The sequence below is a fragment of the Spermophilus citellus genome (genome assembly GCF_964194105.1).
Source record: "Spermophilus citellus genome assembly, chromosome: 5".
NCBI lineage: Eukaryota > Metazoa > Chordata > Mammalia > Rodentia > Sciuridae > Spermophilus > Spermophilus citellus.
In genome coordinates, this window is record NC_138186.1 from 109,890,732 (window position 1) to 109,906,789 (window position 16,058).

Here is a 16,058-nt window from a genome sequence, read left to right on the forward strand (position 1 = left end):
TGAAACAGTGTTCATTAAGTGAAACTAGAACTATAGTCACTGACTTACAAGGACCTCTAGGATGTTGTAAAAAACAGTTATTAGTATAAAATACAAAATAAAACTCTATTTATGTGTGTGTAAGTGCATAGAAATTCTTATAGAAGAACGATATTTGAAGCTATTAATAGTGACAACTCAATGGGGAGTGGAATTAGGGTATTGAGGAAAATTTTACTCTAAATCCTTCTATAAATTTAAATTATTTACATTAAATTATAGTTATTTACTTCTTTTATGATTTGAAAAGTACTTTACAGAATTTGTAGCAAAATTAACTGAGGACCTGAAGTTTATTAAAATAGGAATTCAATGGTTGTACCATGAAATGCACCTGGACATAATTAAGAAAATCATGCATCATAGTTAGTGTTTGGTGATTCTATGGCCCACTCTGATTTGCCTCCAATATTCCTTTTTTCTTTTTTAATTAAAGGTCTCATTCGTTTGCAAGAACTCATCAAAGCTCCGTCAAGATATAATCTTCGACTTAAAATCCGTCAACTGCCTGCTGATACAAAGGATGCAAAACCCTTATTGAAAGAAATGAAGAGAGGCAAAGAATTCCATGTAATCTTTGACTGTAGCCATGAAATGGCAGCAGGCATTCTGAAACAGGTAATTTTGCATTACTTACATTAAATCCTTAGTCTCCATATACTTGCATTTGAAGTATGAGATTAAAAAAAATACAATGTCATTGTTACAGTCAATTAAAAAACCAGAGAAATCACCTCCATGAAATTTTATAATACAAACTTAGGAAATTGCTTTTAATTAATTGTCTTAAAGACAAGTAATGTAAACATACATGCTTATCAAAACAGTTTAAAGTTTTGAGGATATATTCGAATGCCTACAATACTGTTAATCAGATTATTGAATAATGAGATAGATATTTCTGTTTTATACTGAAATGAAGGAATAAACTATTAATAGTCAATGATTGAATAACTCATCCATTGTTACCAGAATAGGGAAAAAAAGATAAAATAGAGAGATGCCTTATATATTTGATATTATTTCATCATCACCACAACCAAAAGAAATAAGGACTATATCCACTTTACACACAAAATCTGAATCTCATCTCAGAATGAGAAATTTGAATAATGCAAGGAAATAGCAGAGTGGTTAATGTCTCATCTATATTTATTCCAGAATAAAGCTATGCTTACCTAAAAGATCACTTCTAAATTGGTCAAACAAAACAGTTTGGAGCAGTAAAACAATGAAAACTAAGCACCATTTAGACTGTACAGCAAACATGAAAAATAGAAATTATTGTTCATCTATCTCTTGCATGTCAGGGAACTGAAGTTGTGGATTAAAATGGTTAGTAGAAGGCAATATACTTACTTGGTGGTACAGAGGGGTTTGAACCTAACTCCTTAGATTTTTCTTTCATGCACCCTGGGGTGACATCACATGGCTTGGGATTAATCAGCTGTTTTCAGACCTCTCATGCATAGGATAAAATGTCTGCTGGAGAGTTATACAGATTCAAATGACAAATTATATCCCATTAAATATAACTACTGACAACAAATGCCTATTATAACATGGTTAGTTTATTAAGCAGATGTTTGTATTCCAATATGAATGTTGCTTTCACTGTAGTAAAATATTTAATTTGATTTGAAAATTTGCTCTAGTTTATGTTTGGGTAACAAAGCATGAGTGATTTTGGTTTTGGTTTAGTAATAAATAAAATGATGCAATAAACTCACCACTAAAATCTAGAGTCAGAATTTATTTTTCACATAATTTCCAAACAATTCTTGTTCACATTTAGAATATACAAATTTGGAAAGCAGACCTTTTTTGGCTCCCAGAGCACTCTACTATTCCAGTGACAGAACTTTGTCCTCTTTATCTAGGCTTCTTACAAATATGTAAAAGATCAGTTATATTTTCTTTGAAGAAGTAACTAACTTATTTTGCTATCTGGAGGATAAACATAGCTTTAACCTTTAATGATAGAATTGGCCTCCTGCCTTCTATTGGGTATACCCATTATTTTACATTTATTTTATTATATAAACCTGTTTTGTGTGCAAAATGAAGGCAGAACTAAAATAATATTTCAATATGTTCAACAGAAAGAGTATAACTTGTCAATGAAAAACAGAAAAAAGGTAAAATAAGACTATGAAAGTTGCTGGGCACGGTAGTGCACACCTATAATTCCAGCTGTTTAGGAGGCTGAGGCAGGAGTATGGCAAGTTCAAAGCCAGCCTCAGTAGAAACCAAGACAATTCAGTGAGAGTCTGTCTCTAAAATAAAATACAAAATAGGGCTGGGGATGTGGCTCAGTGCCCCTGAGTTCAATCTCCGGTATCCACCCCCCCCACACACAAAAAAAATTATATGAAAGTTAAGTGCAATTGGAGTGACATTATCATACAATATTTATGCTTTGAAGACCAGTAACACAGGCAGGCCACATACATGGTGGCATTTTTTTTTAAACTTACTTCATCCCAGAAAGTATTTGTCTCACATTTGAATTTCAGTTATTTTAGAAACCAATTCAAGAAGAAAACAAATGCCTTCCTTTTAGTAAATGTGGCAGTACATTCAATAGAAATCTATTTTATGATTTATGCATTTTTTTTCTGAGATTCCTTAGCATCAGCTAAGGTTGGAACCTGGAAGATATAATGTTTTAGTCGGCTTTTTTGCTGCTGTGACTAAAGGACCTGATCAGCACAAGTGTAAAGGAGCAAAGGTTTATTTGGGGTCTCAGAATTTCAGAGGTCTCATTCCACTGACAGCAGGCTCCATTCCTTGGGGCCAGAGGTGAGTCAAGACGTCATGGTGGAAGAATATGTTGGAGGGAAGCCACTTACCTGGTCATCAGGAAGCAGAAAGAGAGACTCCACTCTTCAGATATAAAATATATACCCCATAGCCACACCCCAATGAACCACTTCCTCCAGCCATCCCCACCCCCTGCCTCCAGTTACTACTCAGGTACCTATCAGGGATTCATTTACTGATAGATTAAGGACACCACCCAATCATTCTTACATTGTCTGACACATGAACTTTTGGGAGATACCACATCTAAACCATAAGAGATAGTATAGGAGTTGAATAGCAGAAATAGATGAGCTGTCAGCTAGTCTGGTCTCATTTAAGAATAAATGTTAGATGTAGCCAGAAAAAGAGATGGCCTTAATCAAGTTAAACTTGTTGGCTTTTTTGTTTATTTAAATTATCCATTTAAACTAACTGAGCATTACCAAATATCAAGCAACAGTTTGGAGTTTTCTTGTCTGAAAAATTTAAAAGTGAGTGGAGCTTGTGGTTTTTTAGATTTTCCTCTGAGGCAAGTTGAGTGCCCTAATTGGGGCATGCCTCAACAGCAGATGATTCCACCTTTGTCCAGATTTGTCAGAGAATCCCCTAGGGGAGAGTCAAGATGCTCTGAAGTAAAACCTCACAAAGACATCCTATCACAGAGAAAAAAAAAATAGCAAACAGGAAATTCAAAGTCTAGATCAAAAAGTGTGAAATAAAAACCTTTAGACTAGAAAAAATGAAAAGCTGATACAAATAACTACAATAGCAAGAAGTAAAATAAAGTTAAACTAAAGAGATATGTACAGAGACCTGCCCCCTCTTCATTTTAAATCTTGAGCAGTATAAAGTTTGGATATAACCCAAAGAATATGTTGATTGCAAATTATATACCTAGATAACTAAATATGCAATTTTCATACAATATTTCTAATACTAAATCAGCTTAATTTGGGAGATTTATAATGTTACTTTTATTTTAGAAAAACTGATTGTTGATATTTTTAGGAAAGTGATATATAGAACAACTAATTTTCTGTTGAGGTAATTCATTATTAGTACATAAAAACACACTGATTTTATTTTTTTAGTGTGTTTTGAGGTATGCATACAATTCATTCAAAAGTAGTAGTGAGACATAATGCTATAAAATTAAAAGAAGATCCAGAGCATTATTATTATTATTTTAAACAAATTATGTTATTATTATTATTTTAAACAAATCTTTCAAGACTATATCCCTGTTTTTTGTTTTGTGAGTAAGATTGCAGTAAAGGTACTTAATAAAAAAATAACTATCTTCTTCTATTTCTATTATAGCTTCTTATAGATCATATATCATAACCCATAATTGATTCTTGTTTTCAAGATCAAGGCTGAGAGAAAGTTAATGAAAGCCACAAACAGACCCCAGGTATCCATTTTAAATTTCTTCTCATGGAGATGAAGAAACTTGTGACCAGTGCAGAATACCCATATCATAAGCTGGCCACCCCTCTTGCCCACCATCTCTTCAATCCCTTTCTACCCATCACCAAAGCACAATTTCCTAAACAGGTTTGAAATGCCAAGGTTTTCAAATTATCAAGGAAAACGAAAATTTTTAGAATTCATAGGTTCTAAAAATGAATCTAACTGTTTGAGAATATAAAATATGTCATTATATAAAATGACATAGATTCTAAATGTAAAAGAAGAAAATAAAAATGGAATAGATGGGTTTGGAGCACTTAAAATGAAATTGGAAGACCATTATGAATCAGATCTCAGGTACCTTGTCTGCTGAACCTTGGAATTGGGCTTCAAATTCTGGCCAAGATTTGGACTGAGTCAAACTGTAGTTTTCCAAATATTGTTAGGCTCTGTTGAATTTTATTCAACAGATCCCTTCCCTCAGACCAGCCAGAGACTGGGACCTCACCCAATCCCTTTTTTATAAGACAGCTTAACTTTTGCCAGCACTAATCATAATTCCTGACTAAAAACAGATTTAATTTTCCACTCTCTACTCCTTGCAGTTAAAGATATAAATTCAGCTGTAATTTTTTAAAAATCTTGGAGCATTTTTTTTTTTTTTTTAGGTAGGAGAGGTGTGTCCCCAAGGCCTGAAGTCCATGTTTACTCTTGTGTTCTTGAGCAGTTTATTCATTGTTGTTATATAGTTCTCATTTCATCAACTGTAAAATGGATATAATAGAACCTATTTCATAGGGGGTTTTATGAGGTTTAAATATTCAATATTCTTAGAATAGTACCAAACACATTTTAGGCATCACATGTTGTTTTTTATCCATTTATCTGAGTCACTGTTTCTCTCAGTTATCTTTATTTCTATACCAGTTGAATTGGTAAAGAAGAATCAAAGACAATACTGAGGTATCATAGAGTGGTTATAAAGAGGAGAAACCCTCTGCAATTATCCAGCAGAAGCAATCAATGAACACTCTCTATATAAATAAACCAATGTTTTTATTAACCAATGTTTCTCTCTTTTTAAAAAAGTACTTCATATGTTCTCCCCCCCACAAATATCTATCCGTTCTTAACTGAATGGCTTATGTTGTAAAATTACAAATTTTATTCTAGTTAATTGGTAAATGCCTACCTATAAGCATTTTATACATAGAACTCAAAAGCTTTGGCTAGGGCTGCTCACTACTAACTAAAAGAGTTTTTGTAGTTAGTAATTTGCGGAAGACTATTATATGCACCTGAGAATATTTATTTCCTTTTAAGACCTCTTCATTCAGTTGACAAATACACTTTCATTTGTCATCGCCAAATATTGTTCATTGATAAACATTTTCGAAGTATCCTCTATTTTCAGAGAGGAAAATTACATGGACATTTCTCATTGGTGGTGGACATTTGGACCCATAAGAACCTTTTCTAAGATTGATAGTCTAAAATTAATAAAGAGAGTAGAAAAGTAAAACAAAACAACAGGTAAACTATTATTAATAATAACAATGTTTCTATAATTATCTGTAATTTTTTAATAATAACAGTGATATATAGTTCCTTCATTAATCTAAAGAAATGTCTCTAAAGTACTAAGAGAAAAAAATGGCCTTTGACATTGTATTTTTTGACACTTTCTTCCTAATTGAGTAGCACTGTAGTGAAGACACTACAAATATAAGGAACTAAGATGTGCTAATTTCAGGTTTGGGTCAAATTTAATGCTTCCTTTAATATGTAAAGCTATAAGTTTCACAAATGGAAACATTCAACTATTAGCTTTTCTATCAAGAGAATTAGGTCAACAAATGATAAATTGTTTTATTATATATAAGCCTGACAATTGTATATAAAACAACTAGTTCTTTTATAATGTATAAAATGTACACTGTTTCTTTGTAAAATATATTTTTTGAACAAGATATTTGGATGCAACTTATCATTGAAAAGTATACATGCTACATTGTACGTAAGTAATTGCCAGTCAAATTGAATAACAAATGGCCTAAAGCACTAAATATTTAGTGGCACATGTAATTCAAATTCAAATTGATTTATTTTCAAATTCTTTAAGGAAATGTATGCTCATTATGAATTAATATTCAATAAATAATTGATTTTTTCAACTGTTAAAACAAATAAACAAGCAAAATTCCTTTAGTAAACACTAATCATTTTTAACTACTGGGAAAAGGTTTAATTTAATCCAAATTTGGATGTAACATGAATATTGTAGGTTGATTCTTTATCACATTCTACTATTTTGTGCTCATCTATATTACTGCCATATGTATTTTATGCTCGGTATATCTTCTATATTAATATTTATATTTATCATTTTTTTAATTTTTTAGGCATTAGCTATGGGAATGATGACAGAATACTACCACTATATCTTTACCACTTTGGTAAGTAATTTATTAAAACACAAAAGTAATGTTCTAAATTTTATTATTATGATTTTTTTAGGTGGAAAAATGTGCTTTTGTGAAGAGGTAATATAATGATTAGCACATTTGTAGTTATAAAATCCACAAGGATTTATAAAAAAGAACTAATAATTTTGGTGGTAGGATATGTTTTCAAAATAATATCATTTCAGGTATCAATTCAAAATATTACATATTTTTATATTGCTTCAGAGGGCTTTTAGAACATAATGGATTTTAAAATTAGTTTGCTGGAAAAAGATCAATGTTTTAGAACACAAATTCTTATGTCATTATCTCAACTCTATTCATTTTTTGAAAATCAGGTTTATTGAAGCTGACCTTTGAGGAGATTAAATTTTCTATCTTATTTTTACCCATGTTTAGTTTGATTTTTTAAAAGTCAATATGGTTTAATATACAATTAGAAAATGAAATGTTACCTTTATATTTTGTCTTCACATGTTTTTTCTTATTATACATGAAAATCTGACTTTACCCTTTAATCAAACCCACTTACTCTTAGCTTTATTTCTTTATTAATCCTCTGTGAAGGAGCTCTCTGTCTCTTTAAGTAATTCTTTCCTGCCCATTTCCAAAATATGAGAGCATTTTAAAATTTGGGTCTCAAAAAAAAAAAAAAAGGCATCTTCATTCTATTTTGTTTTTCCTCTTCAATTACTTTCTTTAGAATTGGTATGTGTTTAGAGTTCCAGTTAATACCTTTGTTCAAATGAGTTCTCAATGTTCATAAGTAATATTCTTAATTATCATATAATATTGAATAGTTCTAACTGTTCTGCCATTAAGATAATTTCAAAAAATTTGAATCTTAATGTATTGTCCTCCAAATTGATTCCTCTTGATTTCCTTTAAAACTTCATTGTGTCTGACTCCTGCATCCACCACAAACTTCTACTGATTTTTTAAGGGTCTCTAGCATCCATCTTTTCTATTCCCACAGTGACCAGTTTAATCATTGCTTTCTCTGTTGATTCAAGTATTTCAAAGGCTCTTTTTACTTTTGGGAGTCTTGAAGTAACCAGATCAAATTACCAAAATTCAGTTGATTTCCATAGCTTTTCATGATAATAACTCTTTCCTCTAATGGAGATTCTTCATATAGTAGTTTCTATTTTACCAATAAATAGCAAGGCTAACCTTACTTTTTATAGCTTGTAAGACACTTAGTGGTTGGTAGGTGAAAAGGAAGGGAAATTCTTCCCTTATCAGTAAATTACATTTTAATGCTGTTGCAACACAACTCTACCAAAGTTATAATATTTTTGAGAAAATCAAAAACATCTCTTAATTTGAGAAAGAGAAGGAAACAACTACTTTAACGTAGATATAAATTGGCCTATAATTGAAAGCCCTTTATACTTTTATTGTAACCTAACTTCCCTTTTTTCTTTTGCTCTGATTCTTCTTTATGGATTCTCTTTGACAACCAAATGGATATAGATATATTTCCTGAATAGATATTACATTTCCCCCCTTTTTTGTCCATTTTCACATGGTCCATGCTGTTTTTGTCGGAGTCTGGTCATTACATAATGGAAGATATAGGGGGAAAAAAGAAATAATCACCTATCTTGAAGTTTATGGCTGAGACTCCATAACAAAAGACAGATTAACAAGACAAAGGCAACAAACTTATTTAACATAAATTGTATGTGACGTGAAAACATTCAGAAATTAAAACCCAAACAAACAGAGAAATCTATATAAGTGCTTTGGTTTGATGAAGAGTGGACAGTTGTGTAAAACTATGATTGAATTAAAAGGAGATGATACAGTCTCCTGGTAATATGACGGTGGGCAATTTAGCAAGGCCTGTTTGTTCAAGTTCTTCTGTACTTTCAAGTATTAGTCAGGATCCCTCTGCAATGAAGGTTTTGTGACCTACTCTTCAGGAATGTAGGTCAAGAAATTCTTTCATGACACACATCAAGGGAGAAAGGTGTTAGAAAGTCAGAGACTGACCTTCCAGCTCTTCAGTTTTCTCAGTTTCCTTCAGTTTAAAGCATTCAGTATTCCAATGCCCCATATTTGGGGGTATGCCCTATCACAACTCAGATTCTATTTGTTCTGTGAAGTTTTCACTCACCTTAGACTTCAAAGTTATCTGTCTTGCTTCTGACTCCTCCAGCATTTATCATTTCTTTTCTTTTGTTCTTTTCATATTACCATGCACTATTTACTTACAGTTTGAATACATCTTATTTCATAAGACAGAGTATCAACTTTAAGTAGTGAAAAAAACTGAAGACTCCTTACTTTTTTTTTTTTTTTTTTTTTCAGCACAGAGCACAATTCAGGCAATGCCAGTTCTACTTAATTGTATTCTTTTTATCCAGCCTGTGTAGCTGTGCAAGTCCCAGGCAAGCTGTGCAGAGGTCCAGTGGCATTTGTCTTGCCTTGGTTCCAATATTGTCCAGAAAATCTGATGCCAACTAGAAAGAGGGCAGAAGTCCCACATGCTGTGTGTTCTCATGATGACTTCCAAGTCCCTTGATAGCAGTGGTCTTATAACTCCTGGGAAAGTAAAGGGCAAAACAAGAGCATTCACTCTATGTGGACTGAAGAGGGCAACAGAAGCAGTGCTCCTTATGGTGAGGTCCTCAGAAAGCCATGAGACAAAGGAAGCACAAGATTTCTACAACCAACAATCTAATAATTCTTAAATTCTTTACTTGCCTTTCTTATACTTTTTATTACTTAGAAATATCATTTCATAATCTGCTTCTCAAAAACAAACAAACAAAAAAAATCCCAGACAAAACAGAACCAACAAATGATAATAACTACATAAGCAAGCAAGGCATAAACAAAATTAGTTTAAAGTAAAACATGATCATGATCGCATAAAAAATAAAGGCAAGCTGTCCTTAATGTGGAGAAAAAACGTCTTGCAAGTCTTAAAAATAAATTATAAAAGTGAAGAATATATACATGTTTATGTACAGAGTATGCGTTTTTGTATCATCAAAGCATGAGGGCAATCTATTTAAACGTTGGTCATTTGTGATATTTAATGCCACTTGAGACACAATGGTGTTAAATATTCTAAGGGGAACAAAAATAAATGACTATTTCAAAATATGCTTGTGAATGCATTCTATTAATAACAGAAAGAAATTTGTCTTTCAGGACCTATTTGCTCTTGATGTAGAGCCCTACCGATACAGTGGTGTTAATATGACAGGGTTCAGAATATTAAATACAGAAAACACCCAAGTCTCTTCCATCATTGAAAAGTGGTCAATGGAACGGTTGCAAGCACCTCCAAAACCTGACTCAGGTTTGCTGGATGGATTTATGACGGTATGAATAACAATTTTAAGTTTGCATGCTTCTAAATAGTATTGAATAAGTTATTAAATTTTCTGGATTCAAATTTCAGTTTTATTGATAGTGAAGGGATGATATCAGAGCTACTCACTGCAAATAATTTTATTGACAATTTTCTAAATCACTTTTAAGCATTGCAGTTATCATTTAGATATTACAATGTGAAATTGTTGCTTAAATTAATTAATGCCATATAGAGAACAAATGAGAGAATAAATCAGTATGAAAGTGTTGAAAATTCTTTTGATCATACCTATCAATATAATTTCTCTTCATCATGATGCTTTTAGATAGCTGGTGCTATGTAAGTAACTTGCATTATACACAAATCTGCCCTGTGCTTACTCATTCTTTGAGGCTCAGGATTAACCAATATTCACATTTGTCACTTTCAAGTTCTAGTCTAAAAATAGAAAATGTATAAATGTATAAAGTATAAAGAAGAGCTCAATATTATTTAAATTTACTTGTTTATATAATACTTCCAATGAAAAACTAATGTAAGTCACATAATACTTTAACAGTGTCTAATAGCTATATTAAAAACATACTGCTTAAAACACAGGTTAAAAAAATCATGTGTATAAATTGTTTTACTTGAATTACAATACCAAAAAAAACTGTTCTTTAATCAGGTGATCAAAATTAAAACCATGATAAGATAGTTTTCCTTCTTTTTACTCCTGAGTCTTTCAAAGTTGGTAGGGATTTGATATCAAATGTATTAATTCAAATTTTAGTCACTCAGTAGCTAACTATGGCTAGTGGCCACCTTACAGAACCAGGTAATTTTAAAAATTTATGAATGTCTACCATTTTAAAAATTTATGAATGTCTGTTGTTTCTCATTAAATCCATTTTCTATAGACCATCTGATTGCTACAATTTATGAAATAGCTCCACCTTTGGGCAGTATTTACATTTCATAGGTCATTGTCACCTGCTTTTAGAAATATTAGTCTAACTTGAAATTTTACAAACGTAAAATTCTCTGTTCTTGTATCTGGAAAATCTTTATGATTGACATTTTTTTCATTTAATTGCTCCAATCAGAGCTTCAAAGAATGTTTGTAAGAATGGAAAGTTGTTTTTTTTCTCTTTAAAAGGAAATTGAGTAAATTGAGTACCTTCATATAGACACTATGAAGAAAAAATGACACCAAATTTTGGATGGAAAAACAAAACAAAACAAACAAATAAAAACCCCAGACTTTGGTTTTCTTTTAATCAAAAAAAAAATCTTCTAGGATTTGAAAATATTTTATATCCATCTTAATTTTTAAAGAAATAATATAAGAGGGGGAATTTAACTTCTTTATTTATAAAGAGATTGTTAACTACTTCTAGGAATTTGGTCTTCAGTCTAGGATATATCTTATGGTTTATATCATGAGTTCACAAAATACATATATGATGGTGTGAGGGGGAAGGGAAGAAAAATATATATATATATAGAGAGAGAGAGAGATAAGTGTCACAGTAGAATGGTAGACAATAGGGATGGGAGGGGAGGGGAGGGCAGCAGAATACAACTGACACTAGGATTGCTGTATGTATACACATGGGTGTATAACCAATGTGATCCTACAATCTGTACATGTGGAAAAATGACAATTCATATCCTATTTGAATCAAATGTCTGATATGTCAAGATCATTATATTGTCTTGAATAACTAATAAAAAAATAAAGTAAAAAAAATTTCTTCCAAAGTATTCCCATATTTAAAATGAGATACAGTTTAGAAGAATTCCAAACTTGTTTTACTAGTTTAAAGATCTTGAATCAAACTTTTGAAACTTAATACAATGTTGTTTTTTTAAATTTAAAATGTATATTATCCTTCAAATGGTTATTATAATCCTGTACATAGTGATTTAGCTTTCTTTATAATTCTTTAATTTTGTAATGGGTATCATCACTTCTATTCAAAAACTATTATTGCTTGGTCTTAGTAAAACTAAGTCAATAAACATCACAATAATCTTAACACTTTCATATTCTGAGAATTTTACTAGTTTCTCCAAGGCTTAGTGCTCTTCTTTATATAAAAAAAAATCATAAACAACAATCCAGTGTTACTTAGAAATATTAGTCTACTACTACTTATTATAATAATTATATAATTATAATAATAACTACTTATTATTATAATTATTATTATTATATACTACTTATTACTTATATTATATTATTACTTCAGCACTGAACCTTTACATGAGTTCTATATGAGTCTATGTGTCACCCTCTGAAGTGAAGTATTCCCTAACTTGTAATAACTTGCAGACTAATGTTCATTTTGACATAATCTATTAAAAGACAAAAGTTATGAGGAAAAGTGTACTAATTGCTTGTTCAGGGAGGTAGAACCATTTAGAGAGACTTAAACTTCAGAAGATGGAAAAAGAGATACGATGTTAGGAGGAATACATGTTTGGGTTCTATCTTTCTAGTCAGGAATCTATTCTCCCTCTGTTCTCCTCTTTTACAATTGCAGATGATTTTGTGGTAGTAAATGAATGATAGTATAAAAATGGAATGCTGGGAAAATCAGCCTTTGTCTAGGTATTGTATTTGGATCACGGATTTTTAGAATTTTCAGTATAACAGTTTTCCCTTTGGTATAATCGTAAATGCTTCTCAAGTGGCATACACACACACACACACACACACACACACACACACACGTTCTTACATAAAGCTCTTATGAGATAATGTTTATGTTTTTAAAAATATGTTTATCAGTGTATTATAGTTAAACATAATATTCAAGTTCATTTTGACGTCATTTATATGCACAGAATATAATTTGCTCCATATCAGTTTCCAGTACTTCCTCTTTTACTACCTCCCTCCCTTACTATATGTTTTCATCTGATTTATTTCAAAATGTAAAGATTCCACTAGAAAACTTATGTGAGAACATTTCTTTTAAAATGAGTGGCCTCAAAAGAAGTATTATGAACACTTTTTGAATAATACTGCTTATCTAAAAATGTGTACCAGCTATTGTTTATTTTTTGTATAATCAGAGCATCAAAACCAAAATACTTTGGAAGTAGACTTGAGGTTGATCACTAAGATAAAAACTTCTTCTAAAATGGATGCTGCTTAATTATATTTTTACAATTTTTCTCTTAAAAAATATGATAATTTTAAAATATATTTATTATGTAACATTATATAAATGATATAAAGAGTATACATGCAATCTTTTCATTATATAACATTAATTCTTAACTAAAATACTATATGATTTTTTTATAAAGATAAAACCAACATGAGATCTTTTTAATATATTGACATGTTTATACCTTACATGAGTATTCTGGTTTTTTTCCATTCATCATTGTATTATAAGCATTTTCAAAAAATTATTATATGTTTAGGAAGAGAAATCAATAGGATATTTCTACTATGAATGGATGAGGAAATTAGAATGAGTTTAGTTAGAAAAGACAGAAAAGGAATTATAGCCTGGAAATATGGCTTTGGCAACATTTCCTTCAGTCAATTTATGAAATCTCAGTGTTTATGTATTTCTTGTTCTTTTCTTTCTCTATATGGCTCCATAAAGAAATGGGATTATCAGCAAAGTTCCTAGTGATTGGAGTAAGACCTATTATTATCAGTATCATAGTCATTTGCCACTATGTAAGATCATAGTGCTTAGACTTTCACAACCTTTCTTCATGTTTGAGCTATAAAAGGAAGCTGTGAATTGGATTCATAAAAGTTTTTCTGGTTGAGTTAACATTTTAATTGACCCTTTAAATAACTGTGGATCAGCTAAATGACTACTGAATATAAGACATTTCTCTGACAATTATAGTTTCTCCTTATATTGGCTTTGGGCATCATATTAAAGGTATTGATACTGATTAGTTTGATACAGTTTTAATTTTCACTTGGTATAAACCCAACCAAAGAACCAATTTCTACAGTATACCCACACTCTATCTATTTAATGAAGCCCAACATCCTTTCTTCATACACGGGCCCTATTTTTACCTATATCCCCTTTTCCCATTTCCTCTAGGCCTACACACTGCTATTCCATCAGTACTCTAAATTTCCCACACAAGTCCTTATTTTAAAACAATTTTTGTACTGTTTATCTTCTATTAAATGTTCACATCTTTTTATGCTTCTGGAGGTGCAGAAATTCTTTTCTGTGAGCATTTTCACTTTCTTTACTTTATAATCTGATGACGTTACTCCCCATCCTCTATCTAGACACCATTTTTCTCCTTTCAGCAATCACTCTTGGTTGAAAATTTAGTTTTTGAACCCATTAGGGCTTTATGATGGTTATATTTATTGTTGATATATTGAGTTAAAGCACTCTCAACTCAAAAGAACCAAATCAAGTATAAACACCTCAAAGTACATTTTAAACAGTCTAGCTGTAGCCCTAAAATCCTTCCTGGTGATCCCAATATTCCTCTGCATATTAATTTAAACATGCTGTATTCCGTCCCATGTCTTAATTATTAACATATTATGCTTTCTTGTGAGGATAATAATTATCATGCATATTCATGTAAAATATAAATTTATGACATAAGTCAATAACTGTGTCATTTGGATTGCCACAGGGAAATTAATGTTTTAGTAATTTAACCTCTAGATGTCAGCAGCTATCTCCATTTTCTTTTTTCTAAACAGTCATCAATTCTACTGTCAATTCTACTATGTCAATATCTCTTTTAACTACATTCTTCTTTTTATCCACGGAGCTATGTCTTAGTTAAAAAACCAGTGGAATTTCTTCTGGCTGTTGCGAGTCTTCTTACTGAATTCCTATTCCTAACATCTCTCTCCTACTCTCTAGTGTTATCTTTCCAGAATTTTGCCCATGGTTCCTCATCATTTATCAGGTGAAATTTGAGCTCATCTTCCAAGCCTCCAAGGCCCTCCCTGGATTGTGTTTCTGCCTCTTTGTTGAGTCTCATATTTGCTTATTTCTTGTTTCAGTAAGTTTCTGTCTCACCCTTAACATGTCACCTCTCATTTTTCATCACCTGTGTTTAGCACAATATGTTCCCATTTTCTGAATGACTCACCCCTGTTTAAATACAGGACAGGTTCCTGCTTATACTATGAGTTTTGGATTATCTGTTATCTTTTCTGTGAATTTTCTCTAAGTCCTCTAGGCACTTTATGTAGTCCTACCTTTGAGCTTCTTAAGTATAACTACATAGAGATTTAAAGCTGCTGATGTTTTTCATTTTCACTTTCCTTTTTCAATACATGGTAAACTAGAACTAGATTGTGTTGCTTTTGAAGGCCCTGCACCTAGTTTTGTGTCTGGTGCAAAGTAGATGCTAATAATAAAAGAGTGATTGCTTGATTGAGTAGATATGTGTGTTAATTGATTTTAATCATATTACATTACTAGACCCTCTCACTTCCCCAAATATATTCTGGAGAGTTTTTTTATTTACCTACTTACACTTTATTATCAGGATATCTAATCATTTGGAAGACGCAAATAAATTAGTCTCAATTATTTTTTTTAAAAAAACCCTTAAAAAGTGAAAACTTAAAAATGATTTTGATGAAATAGTAAGTTTAGTGACTTAAAGGGTTCTCATTCTCTTTTACAAAGGAAGAATGTTTGTAAGAAAGGTAAATATGTGTTTAAATTCTAACGCTGTCCTGACAATTACATCACAGACCAAAGTCCAGAATTTTAAAAATTTCTTTCATCATTTGTTTATCTTAAATTAAAGATAAATGTCTCCCATACACAACTCAGCAGAGGTTTTCTCCTCTACTAAAGGGGCATACATTATTTTGCTACTATACAAAGATTTACCTTTATGAAAGTCAATGAAAACAGAACTACAGAGAGATCTAATGACCAGGAAGGCTTCCATTATGGCTAGAACTGCAAACCTGCTCCTGCTATTATAACTCTCTTTCACCAATTAAAATAAGAATGAATACACAGTTCTGCCATAAAATG

General features: G+C 31.3%; 1 protein-coding gene across 1 annotated transcript in view; it reads left to right on the top strand.

The window, feature by feature from the left end:
- The window catches only part of GRIK2 (glutamate ionotropic receptor kainate type subunit 2), a 673,243-nt gene that overhangs the window by 258,763 nt on the left and 398,422 nt on the right, over positions 1-16,058 (top strand). Inside the window, exons 5-7 of the mRNA XM_081296468.1 lie at positions 476-657; positions 6,660-6,713; positions 9,888-10,061. Of these exons, the coding sequence (XP_081152594.1) occupies positions 476-657; positions 6,660-6,713; positions 9,888-10,061 (410 nt within the window). The remainder of the gene's footprint in view (positions 1-475; positions 658-6,659; positions 6,714-9,887; positions 10,062-16,058) is intronic.